Below are 17,425 nucleotides of genomic sequence, written 5' to 3' on the forward strand. Positions count from 1 at the left end.
TTCGGACTGCTCTGGCGAAGGCCCAGGCCTTTCCGGAACTGCTCCGTCCCAATACCATCTAAAAATCCTCGAGGGCTATAAGTAGCCCTAGGGTTGAAGTTCCTAAGCAACCTGACTGAATCCTGTCCGGTTCCTCCATTGTACCATCTACTGATTGTAAAGTTACTTACCTTTTGAGGTTTTCTTTACTATCTTCTATCTTTCATAAGCCTGAAGACAAAGGAAATCAGAGATTTATTTTGTTTATCTTTCAAGCCCCTGGATTTAGGATATCAGAAGAGGAAGATGTAAAATAGTGTATTCTGGTGCAAAACTTAGAAGAAATGCGATAGCAACATGTGAAAAAGTAGAAATTTTTTTCCTGATAGGATCATGCCTTGGGCACCACACAGGAACTTCAACATACCCAGGCAGGGAGCCTTTATGACAGCACAATGGATCCCTTAGATACCCACTTGGCTTCTGGTGCTGTGCGGGAGCCATGGTGTGTTCATTTGCAATCTGGGATTCCAGCTGAGTTAGTCTTGTGAGATGACTGGAGTTTAGGACTCAGAAGAACTTGCCCTAAAACACAAAATGCCCATCAAACCAATTGGGTGGATATGTGGGCAAGTGATAAAGAGATTATCTGGACAAGGTATGTAGTCCAGTTTGTGATCCATTTAACCCTCCAAACTTTCCTTGTCCTATCTATTCACACATTACCATCACTTCATTTAATTAATTAGGAAGTTTTGAATTGAATATTTAATTGCTTCTTTTTTATCTCAGCATACCTAATCCAGAGAGTAGTTGTGGAAATTATAGATGAGATTAAGGATGAATTTCCAACCATAATTGGAATACAACGGTCAAACCAGGTAATGTTACTGAATTACCATATTTCATTGCCATTAAAGTTCTGATAAAGGATTTTCCCCTTCTTGTTTAAAAATATTGTAAATGAGTTTTATCTACCATTATTTTATAAGGCATCAACCTCAACAGAACATATTCAGTCGTTAGTTATTGGAGCAGGGACAGGAACCTAGATCTCCCAAGTGGATACTCTTAATTTCTGGGTTTAAGAAAGAGTCATGTCTCACTCCTTCTCTCGTGGGGCTCCTCCACTTCCATTTTATTCTGAGCCTAATCTTGTAAGTGGCCTCTATAAACATCTGTTGAATTGGGCATTTCAGGTGAGACAGGCGGGGAATGTTCTGATCTGTTTGATGGCATCAGGATTTAGATGGCTCCATGCATATGCACTTGGCAGAAATTTAGATGCCTAGGTAATCTGTGTGTTAGATAGCATTGAGTGGAGGTTCTGAGGATCTTAATTTTGGATTTAGATCCCAGCTCAAGTGGCAGTTAGGTGCCCAATATTTCTGTGAATGCAGCCTGCAGTTCCTTCATTCCTCGTCTATGAAATGGAGATAAAATTTCCCTTTCACAGGGATGTTGTGAAGGTAACATACATCAAGGCTTGTAAGGTGCTCAGACTCTACTGCAGAGGTGGGCAAAATATGGCCCACCGTCTGGATTTGGCCTGTCCAGCATTTCTGTCCCACCCACTCAGCTGATAAGTAGAGTGTTCTAGCAGCGTGTCTTCAGCTGCACCTTCCTCCATCTTGTTCCATCCTGCAGCCAAGCAGTTCCCAGGACCTTCCCTCTAGCTGGATGGTGGAAGTACAATGCTGAAGTCAGGGTGTCTTCCTGCTCCTGTACCGCATTTCCACAATGCAGGGATCTGGGAGAGGGACACACACAATGGAGCTGCTTCTAGGGGCCTGGAGCTAGCCATTGATGACAACTAAAATTTGTGGCCCCCCTGCGAAAAGTATTGCTCACCCCTACTCTACTGTGATAGACCCTCACCTCCTTCTATACTTTCAATTCCACTGTCACTGGCAAATCAGAATGTGAAGCAGGACGTCAATTACAATCCCTCTCATGTAAAAATAAAATCAGAAGAAGAAGGCTTGTAAGAAGCTATTTCCTTAAATATTCCCAATAGTTGCTTCCTCTGTTCCTGTTCTCACACTGCAGAACATCTCTGGCAAAAACGCCATGAGTTGGCTGACTTCTAACACTACAAATTCATTCTCTTCTCCTTCAATTCTGCCATCTTCCTAGCTAAATAACTCTACTAAGACAATTTAACTGAATCTCACCTTCACAATCCCAGCTATCTCTGACCACTAGTCAAACCCTGTCTTCATACCTCCACTTTTCTCTGCACAGGTGCCAATTTCCTCCAAGAGAAAATTGACAAAATACAATATGACCTTCCACTTCTCCTTTTATAACTCCCTCCTCCTGCTGCTTGTCACACACACAGAAGTTTCTTATATGTTCTCTTCTTCTGAGCCTTCCTCTTGCTACAGTGACCTCATCTCATCCAATTTCCCTCATGCTCACTCTCATTCCTTCCCTTACATTTCTTTACCTCTTGTGCACTCCTGGCTCAGCTGACTGAGACGAGGGCAGTCTAGCCTATGGATGCAAAACCCCCTTTAATTGGCTAACTGGTTAAACATAATGTTTAACCAGTTAAAGAGGGCAGCGGGCAACTGACTTCCTACTGGCTGGCTGGCTCTGACCTTAGACCTTGGTTCTTGGGTTGCCAGCCCTTCAGGATTGTCCTAGAGTCTCCAGAAAGTAAAGATTAATCTTTAGATTATGTCATGTGCTGTAACCTCCAGGAATATGTCCAACCAAAGTTGTCAGTCCTATTGGTTCCTGATGCCTGCTCTACTACTAGGCTAGACTAGGAATGTGAATGTTAGTCTCACCCTTAATGTGTGAGGCTTACTTGTTAAGGTTAACTAGTGGGGACTAGAGCAGCTCCCCACCTGCTATGGTCAGGGAGCTACTTCAGCCCAGTGGGGGGCCCACCATGGATAGGGCTGTTTTGGTCTACCCACAGGGCTGCTGAGAAATTGAGCTGCAGTGCTCCTGCCCCCTAGCTCCCATTGGCTGGTTTTTTAGCCAGTATGAACTGAGACACTTTGTTGGAGGTGGGGGCAGCACACAAAGCCTCCTCTCCTCCTCCCACAGCGCAGAGAGCCACAGGGAGCAGTTAGCCACTTTGTGTGGCACTGCTCCATGCCACAAGTGCAGGTGGGCCTGATTAAAAGGCTTGCCCACGCTTGTACTACAGTCGTTAGATTTCAAGGGCACTGTGATACATATAAGGACATAAGAACAGCCTTATTGGGTCAGACTAAAGTGCCATCTAGCCCAGTAGTCTGTCTTCTGATGTAGCCACAGCCAGATGCTTCAGTGGGAATATACAGAACAGGGCATTTTATTGAGTGATCCATCTCATGTGGTCTGATCCCAGCTTCTGCTACTTGGAGGTTTAGAGACACCCAGTGCCAGACCCGCTGACAGGGGAAAGAAAAGAGGGAAACTGCCCTAGGAACTGGTGACACAAAAGGGACAACACTGCCGCAGCCCCAAGCTCTTTAAAGTGCTGCTGGAGTATCATGCTGAATGCTTTGGGCAGTGCTGAGAGCTGGAGAGGGAGGCATGGTACTCTCTGGGCTGCGTGGAGGACTGCCTAGCCCCCAATACTGCCTTCCAACTGAAGCCCCACCCTTTTTAGGGGCATGCAGCAGGCCCCCTCTGCCTTGTCCAGGGGCCCGGTGAGGCTGTCACTCTGCTGCCCAGAGTATGGGATTGAGTTTCTAACCATCCTGACAAACAGCCATTGATAGACCTCAGAGAGGTAGCCAAGTTAGTCTGTAATTTTAAAAACGATTAGTCCTGTTAGAGACTAACAAAAATATATATACAGTATCATGAGCTTTTGTGGGCACAATCCACTTCTTCAGATGATCTTGAGTGGAAAAAAAGAACCCAGAATTTATAACAGAAAGGGGGAGAGGAAAAATAAAAGTACCTGTCAATTACAGTGCCAGTGCTAATGAGGCTAATTGATTGGGCTGGAAGTGTCCCATACTTAGCTTTTGATGTCAATGATGTGTGAAATGTAAGGAAGACTAGTTTTCTAATGGGATATCCAGTTTGTTCCTGCCCAGAGAACCAGTGTCAAATTTGCATATGAAGGTTAATTTTGCACTCTCTCTCTGTAACTGGCTTGTGAAATTCCTTTGTAGAAGAATGGCTACTTTAAATCCATTAATGAATCCCCAGGCAGGTTAAAATGTCCCCCTACAGGTTTATATATATAGGTCGTACCCCCCTTAACCAAGACTCTCTGGTCTGGCAACACCAATGGTCCAGGAGGACCACAGATGTTCCTGGACCATAGAGTCCAGGTACAGGGAGGTCTGTCTGCAGGGCAGGAGCGTAGCAGGGGACAGGAACAGCAACTCAGCTGGGAGCCCTGTTTGAGGTGGATGGGCAGCACAGTGGGGCAATCTGGCCCCAGCAGCTGGGCAGTAGCAGGGGGCTGGCAGCAGCCACACAGCTCCAATCCTGGCCCCAGCTACACAGCTCTGGCCCCAGCCATGCAGCTCCAGCCCTGGCAGCAGCTAGGGAGCCCTAGTTGCAGAACTCCAGCCTCAGCAGTAATGGGGCCAGCAGGAGCTAGAGAGCTCTGGCTCAGGGAGTGACCAGGCAGCAGCAGGGCAGGCTGGAGCCCTAGATGGGGGGCAGTGGTTTGGTATGGGCCAGGAGGGAAGGGACCTTCCCTGGTCTAGCTAATCCCCTCATTTGGGACTGATCAGGTCCCAAGGGTTCCAGACCAGGGCTGTCCAACCTGTATTGCTATTTCTGATATCTAACTTGTGTCCATTGATCCTTTGTTGTAAAGTTTATTCAGGTTGGCCAATATACATGGCAAAAGGGCATTGGTAGCACTTGGTGGCATGTATCACATTAGACTATGTGCAGCTGTATAAGCCCTGTTCACCATGAACATGTCTGAATTATTTTTGAATCCCATTATACTTTTGAGCTTCACAACATGGCAACAAGTTCCATAGGCTGACTATGTGTTTTATGAAGTAGTACTTCGTTCTATTTTAAATTTGCTGCCTGTTCATTTCATTGGATGATGCTAGTTTTTGTGTAATATGAAGTGGTAAAAAACACTTTCCTACTCCCTTTCTCCACACCATTCATTATTTCATAGATATCTATCATATATATCCCTCCCTTAGATGTCTCTCTTCTAAAATGAACAGTCCCCATCTTTTTAATCTTACCTTGTATGGAAGTTGTTCCACACCCCCAATTTTTATGAGGTAGTACTTCGTTCTATTTTAAAATTTTTTGTACATTTTTCTAATTCTAATACATCATCTTTTGAGAATGACAACCAGCACTACACACAGTATCCAAGCTGTGGTTATACTGTGGATTTTCATAGTGATATGATGATACTTCCTGTTTTTTTATTACCTAATATTCTGTTAGAATTTTTTACCATCACTGTATGGTGAGTGGATGTTTTCAGGAACTATTCACAACTATCTATTTCTTGAGTGGTAAAAGCTAATTTAGACCCCAACATTTTGTATAGATAGCTGGGATTGTTTTCTAACATGCATACCTTGTACTTATCAACATTGAATTTCATCTGCCATTTTCTCACCCAGTCACCCAGATTAGTGAGATCCTTTTGTAACTCTTTGGACTAACTGTCTTGAGCAATTTTGCATCATCTGTCACCTCACTATTCACTATTTTTTCTAGATCACTTATGAATATGTTGAACAGCACAGATACCAGTACAGATATTTGGGAATCATGCTATTTACCTCTCTCCATTGTGAAAATGTATCATTCCTTCCTGACACTTCCTATCTTTCAATCAGTAACTGATCCATTAGAGGACAATCCCTCTTATCCTATGACTACTTAGTTTGTTCAAGAGTCTTTGGTGAAGAGCATTGTCAAAGGCTTTCTGAATGTCCAAGTACACTAAATAGGATCATGCTTCTCCACATGTTTGTTGTTGACTGATAATTCCAATATATGGGTGAGGCTTGATTTCCCTTTACAAAAGCTGTGCTGACTCTTCCCCAATATATCATGTTTATCTATGTGTCTAATAATTTTGTTCTTTACTGCAGTTTCAGTCAATTTGCCTGGTTACTGAAGTTAGGTTTACTGCTATGTAAGTGCCAGGATTGCACTTGGAAACTTTTTAAAATATGAATTACATTAGCTGTCCTTTTATCTTGTACAGAAGGTGATTTAAGTGACAGGTTACATATCTTAGCAAGTTCTGCAATTTCATATTTCTCTTCCTTCAGAACTTTTGTGTGAATACCATCTGGTCCTAGTGACCTATTACCATTTAATTTATTTGTTCCAAAACCTCCTCTATTAATATCTCAATCTGGGACAGTTCCTTAGTTACATTAAAAAAAAAAAGCTCAGGTGTTGGGATCTCTCCCATATTTTCTGCATTGAAGATGGATGTAAATAATTAATGTAGCATCTCTGAAACAGCTCTTTCTTAAGTGCTCTATAATCACCTTGGCCATCCCATGGCCCCACGGATTGTTTGGTAGGCTTCTTGCTTCTGTTGTACTTTTTAAAAAATGCAGTTAGTTTCTGTGACCTTAGGTAGCTGTTCTGCATTTTTGACAGGGTTTAAGCTTTTCTTCCTCATTATTTTACTTCGAATTGTAAAGGATTTCCCCCCTCTCACACTCTCTTTTACTCTGCTGTTTAGCCATGGTAGCAGGGTTCCCTTGCAATTTTTAAAAATTATTTGTAGGGCATACATTTAATTTGAGCCTGTATTACGGTTGCTATGCAGTTTGTAGGTACTTCATCCTTGTGGCTGTTCCTTTTGTTTTGTATGTAATTAGCCTCCTCACTCTTGTGTAGTTCCCCTTTTTGAAATTAAATGCTATTGTGGTGGGCTTCTTTGCTTTTCTCCCCTACTATGATGTTAAATTTAATTACATTGTGGTTGCTATTTCTGAGTGGTTCAGGCTATTATACTCACCTCTTGGACTGGATCCCATGTTCCATTTCAATGTGCATTCTTCCTGTTTCAAGAATCTTATTTGGTTTTAATGTTTTTTATTTTTATCATATATAATAATATTAGAAGTACAAAACATCCAAGACAGATCTTTATCTGATGTAAATTGTCATAGCTACATTGACTTCAATGGAATTATGGCAATTTACATCTGAGAATCTACTCAACATTTTTTTTTCATAGTTTGGTTACAGGACTCCCATTCATTTTTCATGGAAGTTGCACTTCTGACCAATATCAGTTACTGCCCAGTGCACAGAAACGTATCATTGTATATTACATATGTGGGAACAATTTCTCCAATTTAATGCAGCCACTGAAATTCATCACCCTCACTGAATAAACTCTAGGGCTATGTCTACACTCACGGCTTCTTGCGCAAGTACAGCCGTTCTTGTGCAAGAATCTGCAGAGCATCCACACTGTCCGTCTGCTCTTGCACAAGTAAATTTATAGTACGGCGTGGTAAGAGAGGGTTCCTTGCACAAGAGCTACACTCTTTTTTAACAGGTGTAAGCCCTCTTGTGCAGGAGCTCTTGCGCAAGAGGGCAGTGTGGACGCTTGGCAGGGATTTCTTGCACAAGAAAACCCTATGGCTAAAATGGCCATCAGAGCTTTCTTGCGCAAGAGAGCGTCCACACTGCCATGGGCACTCTTGCGCAAAAGCACAGCTCGCACATGGCAGTGTGGATGTTTTCTTGCGCAAGACTTCTTGCACAAGAACACTTGCGCAAAATGTTCTTGCGCAAGAAGCCACCAGTGTAGACATCGCCTAAGTGATTGGCATTGTAGAGGGAAGACTACTATGAAGTAATCATACTTAGATCTTTCTCACACAGTCATCCTATGGCCAAGTTATTATTCCAGTTTATTGATAGGAAGAGTGATTGTTGTTACATTGCACATACCTACTTGGACAATTGTACCCCTCTAAGTACAGATCATGTGCTAAATTATAGAACCAACACAGAGCTCCTCTGAACAGTGTAGGGACACCAACTTGTAGACAACTACACGATTATGTACTTATCGGTTAATCCTGTCAACTATTTCTGTATCAGGGGCAACAAGGGCAAGGAGAAGGAGGGAGCTGGTGCCAGCTACCCATAAGCATGGAGGGTGAGGGGGGCAGGCAGGAGCTGATGTGTGTGAAGAGCCAGCTTTCAAGCTGACTCACTGTGCAAGCTGACTGTGTGGACCCACCTGCCCCACTCCATGATGCTGCTGCCTCTGAAAGAGGCAGCAGCATGGGGGGAGGCAGGGGAGGTTGCTGCGAAGCAGCCTGTGCCCAACAGTGGGCCCGGGCTTGCTGAGGTCAGAGGTTGCTCTGTAGCAGCCTCCCCTGCCCCTCCCCAGAGACAGGGACTCTGCATCCCACAGAGCAGCCTCTGTCCGCAGGGAACCTGGGCCTGCTGCAAACAGAGACTGCTCTGCATCAGCAGCCCTTGTCCTTTTTTTAAACCGGTTCCTCCCTGGACCAGCTCCCATCTGCTACCCCTGATAGAGTGGCAGCAGTGCAGGATTGCAGGGGGCTCCCTTGCAGTCCTGTGATTCTATGCATTTATCTTAAGCATTTTTAATATGCCCATCACTGTATTACCAGGTGGCAATGCTATCATTTAAATCAATTGGTAAATCATCAGCAATAAACCATTAAACTCTTTTGGCTCATAGCAAGTGTACTCTCAATTTAATCTGATATATCCTTTGTTAGGCCCTTTATGTTCTGAGCCGATAGGCTGAGCTAGAATACCTACATCTCCAATTATTTTTTAAGTTTTCTTTTAATGCTGAGTCTTATGGAAAGCACAGTGAGCTCTGCAAGATGCAGAGCCTACTGGGAGTCGCTGATACCATCAGCATCCATAGACATATTTCTCAAATTCCAATAACAGCTGCACTTTCCTGCTTGCTGAGCCACTGTAGAGCTGGGAGTACTGCAAAGGCCATACACCAATTACAAGAGATAGGTAGTCTTGAGCCCTTGGTCAAACAGAAGCTGCAAAGGCTTTTTCTTCTAGATGCTAACTGTGCACATAAATGTATGTTGTTTTCCAAGACATTAAGTGTAAAATATTCTGGAACTTTATAAATGAACACAGGGCAAATTATCTTTTCCTATGTGCTTACATAGTGTCTTGGATGTTGCCTCAATTCAAGTCATTACATGCGTTCATTATTATTTGTAGAACTAAATGAAAAATAACCTAGCTTTTAATAATATAACTTGTATCTTTGAATAACCTCAGTATCAAAGAATTGTCTTTATAATAGCCTTTCACTTTCCATAAACTCATGATATTCTAAGAAACTGAATCCTATGACCTGTTATTTCTCAAATACTTCCCTTTCAGCACATTCCCATTCTGCAAGCGTCCAGATCAGTGGTGGCAAGCACATTCTCTTCATCTCCTGGAGTAAGAGTTATTAATGGGCTAAACAGAATATCAGCATCTTCAAAATCTGGTGCCAAATTCTTGCAGCCACGACTTGTACAACATTTTGCAGAGTTAAATACTATGTCTCATTGTCTTCTGAAAAATATAAACACACCAAAGCAGCCTCTCTATAAAAATCAGGTATGGGAGCTATAGTTCTAGTGCTAATTAATTAGATCCCATTCTAATGTATTTTACCTGCAATGTATATCAGGTTTTCAAACTACTTTCAGTTAAGAGTTTTGTGCCACTCAGCTCAGTTACTGTGTGCAAAATTGGAATCTTTACCATCTCTATCCCATTTTCCCACTTTCACCTCTCTTACATAATAATTAATACGAGCCCAAATCTTGAATACAATACTTTGTCCTCATTCAGTAGGCATTTTGCCTGAATAAGAACTGTATACAAAGAGATGCACTGATTGCATCCAACATCTGCAAATGGAGAGGACCCTGTATACATGGTTCTCCTTGTACATGGAAAGAGGCACAACCAGTTCTGGAGCAGTATTAACCCTCTCTCTGCCACACCCCCTTTCTCCTGTAACCCACAGAAAGCCTGCTGAGTCAGAAGAATAAGTAGGCTGGTAAAAGGGCTGTGGTGGATGCCAGCCCTTTTACGCTTGTGATTCCTATATTTTCCTGTGACCCTCCAAGATGACAAAATGAACTATTGTTCTTAATCACGCACAAAAATATTTGGCTCAAAGAGGAACAAACATGTAAAGTTAGGCATTTCAGAAGTGGATATGAAAATAAGGAACTTCTCTTAAAATATTGTCCTGTTTAGCGGCATTGATATTTTGGCAGCCAAACCCACCCAAAAACTGTTTTTAAAAAATGTATTTCCTTCAGGGTAGAACATTTTCCCTTTTTGATGTGATCTCCTATCCAGCAAAGACTGCTCTCACCAGCATCATGTGTGCTTCCTATGCAGCACTAATTTATGTGGTAAGTTAATAAACTTCTTAATTCTGTAACTGATTCTGCTGCCCTTATCCACAGTGACTAGTTCCTGACTCCATAAGGAAAACAGAGATTATATGCAGCATAAAGTACCATCCAATGTGTAAAGGGGACAGAATCAGGCATTCTTTGATGTATTCATTTACTTGATATTCATACTATAATGACACACCCAAACAAGAATTAAATATACGCATTTCAGTTTTCACTCTGCTCTTCGTTTTCATACAGATAGCTGCACAACAAGCTGAATGAAATAGTTATTTTACTCAAGTTGCCTTTGAGGGTGTCTCGTACATATTAAAGCAGCCTTGCAAATGTGATGAGACAGGGCAGGTTAAACAGCTTGGCTGTGTCTACACTGGCGCAGTCTTATGCCAAAGCGGCCGCTCTTGCGCAAAAACTTGCTCCCTGTCTACACTGGCCGTGTGTTCTTGTGCAAGTAAACGGACATTCTACTGTATAAAATCGGCTTCTTGCGCAAGAACTATGATGCTCCCACTCAGGAATAAGCCCTCTTGCGCAACTGTTCTTGCGCAAGAAGCCAGTGTAGACATGCAACATGAATTTCTTGCGCAAGAAAGTCCTATGGTTAAAATGGCCATCAGAGCTTTCTTATGCAAGAAAGCGTCTACACTGGCATGGATGCTCTTGAGCAAAAGCACATCTCGGTGTAGAAACTCTCTTGCACAACTACTCTAACGCAAGAACTCTTGTGCTAAAGAGTTTTTGTGCAAGATCACGCCAGTGTAGACGTAGGCCTTGATAGTAGGGTAGAGAGGCAGCTCTTTAAAATGAACAGAAACGGCCCTAGCTAATCAGTGGCAGCTTAGACCAGTCTGCTATAAAGCAATTAAGGGCCAGGTGAGTTGATTCAGGCTGCCAGGGGACCTCTTTAAAAACCTTCACTGTGGGGGACAGGAGAGGAGAGGAACAACCGATAAGGAGACTCAGAGGTGCTGAGCAGAACATCACCACTGCTAAAGGCTGCAGAGGGAAGTGAGGCTCCCTTCCCCCCAAGTGGCCGGACAAGGACTGTTTACTCAGCTCCAACTGGCCCAGGGCAACGGCCCCAACACTCTGTTGTTTTTGCTGAGGAACAAGCCAAACACTGAAACAAGGCAAATGAGATTTCTACCTCAACCTCTAAACTTTGGGATAGTGAGCAGAACAGGGGTGAGAGAGCCAGGAGTGGGACTGACCCTGCCACACTGGTCATGAAAATTAGCAACTCAAGGTATAAAATCTACTCCCTTGTTCTTTGCTATATTTATTGAAAAGGAAAAAATGTTTACTTGCTTGTCAAAAAACCCAAAACAAAACCAAAAACCCAAATACCCCCTGACTAAGCAATAATTTGCCAGTTGTTTACAGGATTATTTTCCCCATCTGCTCCAACAGACTTTAAGGCAAAAGGGCCCATTGTGATTAGGGCCCTACCAAAATCATGGCTCATTTTGGCCTATTTCATGTCATAGGATTGTAATAACGGTAATTTCAGATATTTAAATCTGAGACTTCATGGTGGTGTAATTGCAGGGGTCCTGATCCAAAAGGAGTTGCACAGAAGGGAGGACCACTAGATTATTGTAGGGGGGGGGGGGTTGCAGTACTGCTTCCCTCACTTATGTGCAGCTGCTGGCAGCAGCATTGCCCTTCAGAGCTAGACAATGGTGGTAGCTGGTGAGGACTCCAGTTCTGAAGATAAAGCGATAGCCAGGAGCTGCACAGAAATAATGATGGCCTGTTAAGGTATTGCCACCGTTACTTCTGTGCTGTTGCCTCCAGAGTAGGGCCCTTAGTCAGCTGCTGCGACACCCTGGCCACCCAGCTCTGCAGGCAGCAGTGCAGAAGGGTGAAATGGGTACGGTATTGCCATCCTTTCTTTTATATTGCTGCTGGAGAGGTGTTGCCTTCAGAGCTAGGCGCACAGGCTATGTCTAGGCTGCAAAGAAAAGTCGGAAAAAGGATACGCAAATTGCAATTTCCTTTTTCCACTTTTTTCGGATGAGGATTTTCTGAAATGTGGCCCATCTACATGGGGCCAAATTTCGGAAAAACCTCCTTTCGGAACATCCCTTCTTCATCGAGAAGCGACTCTGGGAGTGTTCCACATGAGGTGTTGAGTGCCCCCAGGGGCTCCTTTTCTTCCTCGTACAATGAGGAATACAGGGATGCTGAAAGAACATGTCTGGTTTTTCAGAAACTGTTCCGAAAAAGCAGATGCGTTCCTTGGATGGGGCATAGCTTTTCCTGGATACTTCTGGTAGCCCACAAAAGCTCTGCAGTGTAGACACAGCCACAGTCAACACTAAAACCACTGTTTTTCAGTTGACTAGCTCAAAAGGCAGCACAGAAATAAGAATGTCAATACTGTCTAAAATAACCAGTGGACACCCCCCGCAAATTGGGTCAGAATCTCCAATTTGAGAAATGCTGATCTCCCTCTTGTGTATATTATAGTGGAAAAGCACACACAAGGCCAGATTTCACGAGAGGACATCACATTTCACAGTCTGTGTGTTTTGCATGGCTGTGAATTTGGTTGGGCCCTACTCATGATCATCTAGTCTGACTTCCTGCACATCATAGACAATAGAACCTCACCCTCTCACTCCCTTCACAACCTCTGGCTGAGTTACTAAGCTCCTCAAATTTTGATTTAAAGACTTAAAAGTTACACAGAATCCATCACTGATGCTAATTCAAAACAGCAAAAGACCCATGTCCCTTCAGAGGAAGGTGAAAAAGCCCCAAGATCTGTCACATTTCTCAACCTAAACATGACAATCAGTTAATCTCTGAGTACATGGGCAAGACCCACCAGCCAGACACCTCAGAAAGAACTCTCTGCATAACTCATAGTCCTTCCCATCTAGTGTCTCCTCTCTGGCCACTGGAGATATTTAGTAACACTAGTAATAGAAGGTCATATGCCATTGTAGACAATTTCATTATACCATTCAATAAGTTTATCAAGCTCAGTCTTGAAGCAAATTAGGTTGGAGTTTTGTTTTTGTTTTGGATTTTTTTTTGTTTGTTTTTGCCAACACTACTTCCATTGGAAGGTGTTGAAGAACTTCACTGATGAAAAAACATTTATCTAATTTCAATCCAACACCTGAGAATTACTTTGATCCTTTCATAACTTCTCCATCTCTTATGTTTATCCCTCCAATGTACTTAAAGAATCTTCAGCTTGTTTTGTTAGGCAAAACAAGCCAAGTTCCTTAAGTCTTCTCTCGTAAGTTTGGTTCTGCATTTCACTGATCATCCTAGTGTAGCCATTCTCTGTATCTGTTCCAGTGTGAATTCATTGTTCTTGAACATGGGAGACCAGAACTGCACAGTGTTCCAAATGAGGTCTTACCAATTCCTTATATAAGGATATTAGTGCTTCTCTATCTCTACTGGAAATCTCTCTCCAAAAGCATTTTAGGATTGCATTATCCCTTTTTCACAGTGTTTCGTAAACTTTTTTTCATAAAGTACCCCAGTACCTACAGTTTTCAGACACGCACAATTTGTTTCTACTATTGCAACACATTTGTTTAAACAACTTAATCGTAGCCAGGCAGGCAATGACATTTTTGGGTATAAAAAATACAAAAATAATAAAGCACTGTAAAACTTAAAACAAAAATTCAGGTTTCTGCAAATTTCAGTTGGGCTGATGTACCTCCCCTCCCCCCCCCCCAACTTCTCTTGAGTACCCCTAAAAGCACTTGTACCATTGGTTGAGAAACACAGCTTTTTCACATCCACATCACATTTGCTGCTCATAGTCATCCTCTGATTAACTAATATAACCAGGTCTTTCTGTCTTCTGTTGCTTCCAACTGGTAAATCCCCAGTTTATACAAAAGTTCTTCTTGTTAGTAAGTGCATGTCCTGTTTCTGCCCTGTCCTACTCCTTCTCCCAATCCTATTCTTTCTCTAGCCAGTCCCAGTCTCCACTCCATAGACTTCTCATCCCTTTGTGCTTGCCCCTCCTTAGTCACCACTTTTAGGCTTCCCATACAAGTCTCTCTCAACTACTTGCTGCATCAATGCCAGTACTCCCACCCTGACTCGTTTCCCATCTTCTCACTCATTCAGTCTTAGTTGCCTCCTGGTTTGTCTTCTCTACACTCATTCTTAGACCCACTACGCCACCCCAAGTTCCTCATCTAATCTCAGTTCTCCATGTAAAATTAAGATTGTGTTGTATATTGGGTTGTAGATATAGATCTTGTTGTTATAGTAACTGAGTAGGTCACTGGGGTCAGCCCAGCTAGTCTGGGCTTGTGCTAGTGAGTTCTGTGCTATGCAATAAAATGGACACTTGCAACTACTCAAGCTCTCTGCATTTCCACTGATTTCTTCCTATACTGTGAAACTCCCTATGACACAACAGATTGAATCTTGGTGATTGTAGCTACTAAATTCTTTATCATCTCTGGTAAGCATGGGTGAAGAGATTTTTTTCAAAGGCTTTCAACTTGGCCATATTTGGATAGATTTCTCCAGCTATATCCCTGACACACAGCTAGTGGCTGTTGCATTTCAAGGCTTTGCTCAAAAGCATGGGTGCACTAGAACTTCTCAAAGTGACCAGAATTTTATTAAATAGCAAAACATATTACCCTATTTTGATTATCAGAAATGGCTAACTGTTTTGGATTAAGTTTAGAATTAAAAGATCCAGACACCTGGTGTGGAAAACACCAGCCCAATTAAAATTTGTGAAAAATATAAGAGGCTGAAAACAGGATCTCATAATGGCAAATTTCAGGCTATTTGCCCCATCCATCTACAATGTATGTATCAACTTAGTATATTTTCCCTTTATCAGTTTTTGTCTTGATCATAAAAGCCAGGGATGGGTAATAAGCAGTCTGAGAGTCAGACTGTTCACCAGAATTAGGTCATGGAGGGCCATCAGATGCCTACTTTACCTGAGTGTCTGCAGATACAGATGCTCACAGTTACCAATGGCTGCAATTTGCTGTTCCCAGGCAATGGTTGCTGAGGGAAGCAGTGTGGGCTGAGCTACCACTTCCCATAGCTCCTATTGGCTGGGAAACCACGGCCAACGGAAGCTGCAAATGGCTGTACTTGTGGATACCCATGTAAATAAAGTGTCTGGTGGCCTGCCAGGGACTAACCCTGATGAAACTGCATCTGGCCCATGAGCAACTGGTGCTCACCTCCTCCGTAATCCCATTAGGACACAGACAGTCTCTTCTAGGTATGCATAACATTCAACATAATGGGGGCTCAGTCCCAATCAGGGCCTTTGGCCACTACCAGAATATAAATATTTTTAATTATTAAACATTTAAAAAAATAATAATGCCAGGCATCCTAAGAAAATGCCTGGATATCTGCACGTTACAGGGAGCGGAGGCACTATTCTACTTCACATAGAGACTGTGTGAAGTGCTGAGTGCTAACACCCACTTGTAGCAATGGGATTTAAGGACATTCAGCTCTTTGCTAGAGATATTCAGCAGGTTACATTTTAGCTCCCTGCTTGATTCATTACAAACTCTGTCCTGTCCTGCAAGGCATTGAGTGCTCCAAGTATCATTTTATTCTGTGGTAATCAAGGTAGGTTGGGAACTTGCAGGATTGGGTTTGCACATCCAAATACGTTGTTAGATGTTCTATACCAGGACCTGTTCAGTTTCTTATTGCTTAATTATAATTTCTTATATCTTTAGAAGCCTGAAAAATAAAAAGGTTGAGAAAGTTAAAGTATTTTTCCATATAAAAGTTTCATCACCTTATACATCTTTTAGTATTTTGCCAGCTCCTGTGGCTATAATCTCATTGGGTATGTCTACACTACCATCCTAGTTCGAACTAGGGTGGTTAATGTAGTCATTCAAAGTTGCAAATGAAGCCCGGGATTTAAATATCCCAGGCTTCATTTGCATCTTGCTGGGCACCGCCATTTTAAAATCCCCGTTAGTGCGGACTCCGTACCTGCGGCACGGAGTAGGTAGTTCGAATTAGGCTAATTCGAACTACTGTTACTCCTCGTAAAAAGCCTAATTCGAACTACCTACTCCGTGCTGCGTGTAGCCGCGGGCATAGAGTCCGCACTAACGGGGACAAAATTTAAAGAACTTCAGCTGATAGCTTTCTGTCTGGCCCTCTTATCCATATGAAATCTTTTTTATTGTCATTATGGTCCCCACTTCCCAACTGTCTGTAGGATCTCTGATTCTGTGGTTGTTTCTGTCTGCTATCTAATTAATTTTTCTGGGTATAAACCAATTAAGGTGTGGGATATAATTTAATTATGTTACAATGTTAGATATGGTTAGTTAAATTTCAGTAGAGAAGTATGTTGGAAAAAAGGGAAACTGGATTCATGCTTGCTGGTAACTAACCCCAATAAACATTGAATGGTTGGCATGTCCAGACTTCGGGGATTGCTGTTCTCTCTTGACACAAGAAGGACCAGGGTACTGGGAGGGTGAGAAGAAGCTTTTTAACAGTAGCCATGATCCAATAAGCACTGAAGCCACTGCATAATTTTAAGCACATATGTAGTCCTATTAATTTTGCTGGAACTATCTACATGCTTAAGTTAAATGTGATTTAAGTACTGGACTGGATTTTGGCTAGAGTGCTCAACAACTTGTAGGATCGAGCCCTTTATTACTAAGATACTTGTATGTATTATAAAGCTTCAAAATAAAGTACATTTCATGTTATTACAAAGGTCAAACAGAAGTAATATCACTCTAAGTTGTGGTTTTCTTAAACTAAAATATCTTTATTATATGTAGGCACTCTCTATTAGCACAGTAGTGGGGACAATAAAAAATATAGTTCAAGAAGAAAAGGCCTCAAGAGTAAAGTCTAAGAATGAGGAAGAAAAAGATGGATTCTCCAAATATGAAGATTCAGCAAGTTACAGTGTGCTCTCTCCAGAGAAGCAAGTCTTTTCTGAATTTCCTGTGGAAAACTCAACTGAGAGCAGCATTCACATCCTACACTCTGCCCTGGATCAAGACACTTAAATATAGTGGTAACAAGACAATGAGCTTTTTGTTAGTGCACTGAATGTTTAG

The 17,425-nt window shown here is 42.4% G+C and overlaps 2 protein-coding genes across 7 annotated transcripts in view; one reads left to right on the forward strand and one right to left on the reverse strand.

The window, feature by feature from the left end:
• RHOBTB3 (Rho related BTB domain containing 3) overlaps positions 1-17,425 on the reverse strand; it is a 139,067-nt gene that overhangs the window by 106,140 nt on the left and 15,502 nt on the right. The window lies entirely within an intron of this gene.
• SPATA9 (spermatogenesis associated 9) lies at positions 481-17,425 on the forward strand. The gene is made up of 5 exons (XM_025182411.3): positions 481-637; positions 772-860; positions 9,307-9,531; positions 10,248-10,343; positions 17,141-17,425. The coding sequence occupies exons 1-5, from the start codon at positions 577-579 to the stop codon at positions 17,372-17,374; spliced, it is 705 nt and encodes a 234-aa protein (XP_025038196.3). The 5' UTR covers positions 481-576; the 3' UTR covers positions 17,375-17,425.

The sequence above is a fragment of the Pelodiscus sinensis genome, chromosome 6 (assembly GCF_052426305.1).
Source record: "Pelodiscus sinensis isolate ZL-2025 chromosome 6, ASM5242630v1, whole genome shotgun sequence".
NCBI classification, from domain to species: domain Eukaryota; kingdom Metazoa; phylum Chordata; order Testudines; family Trionychidae; genus Pelodiscus; species Pelodiscus sinensis.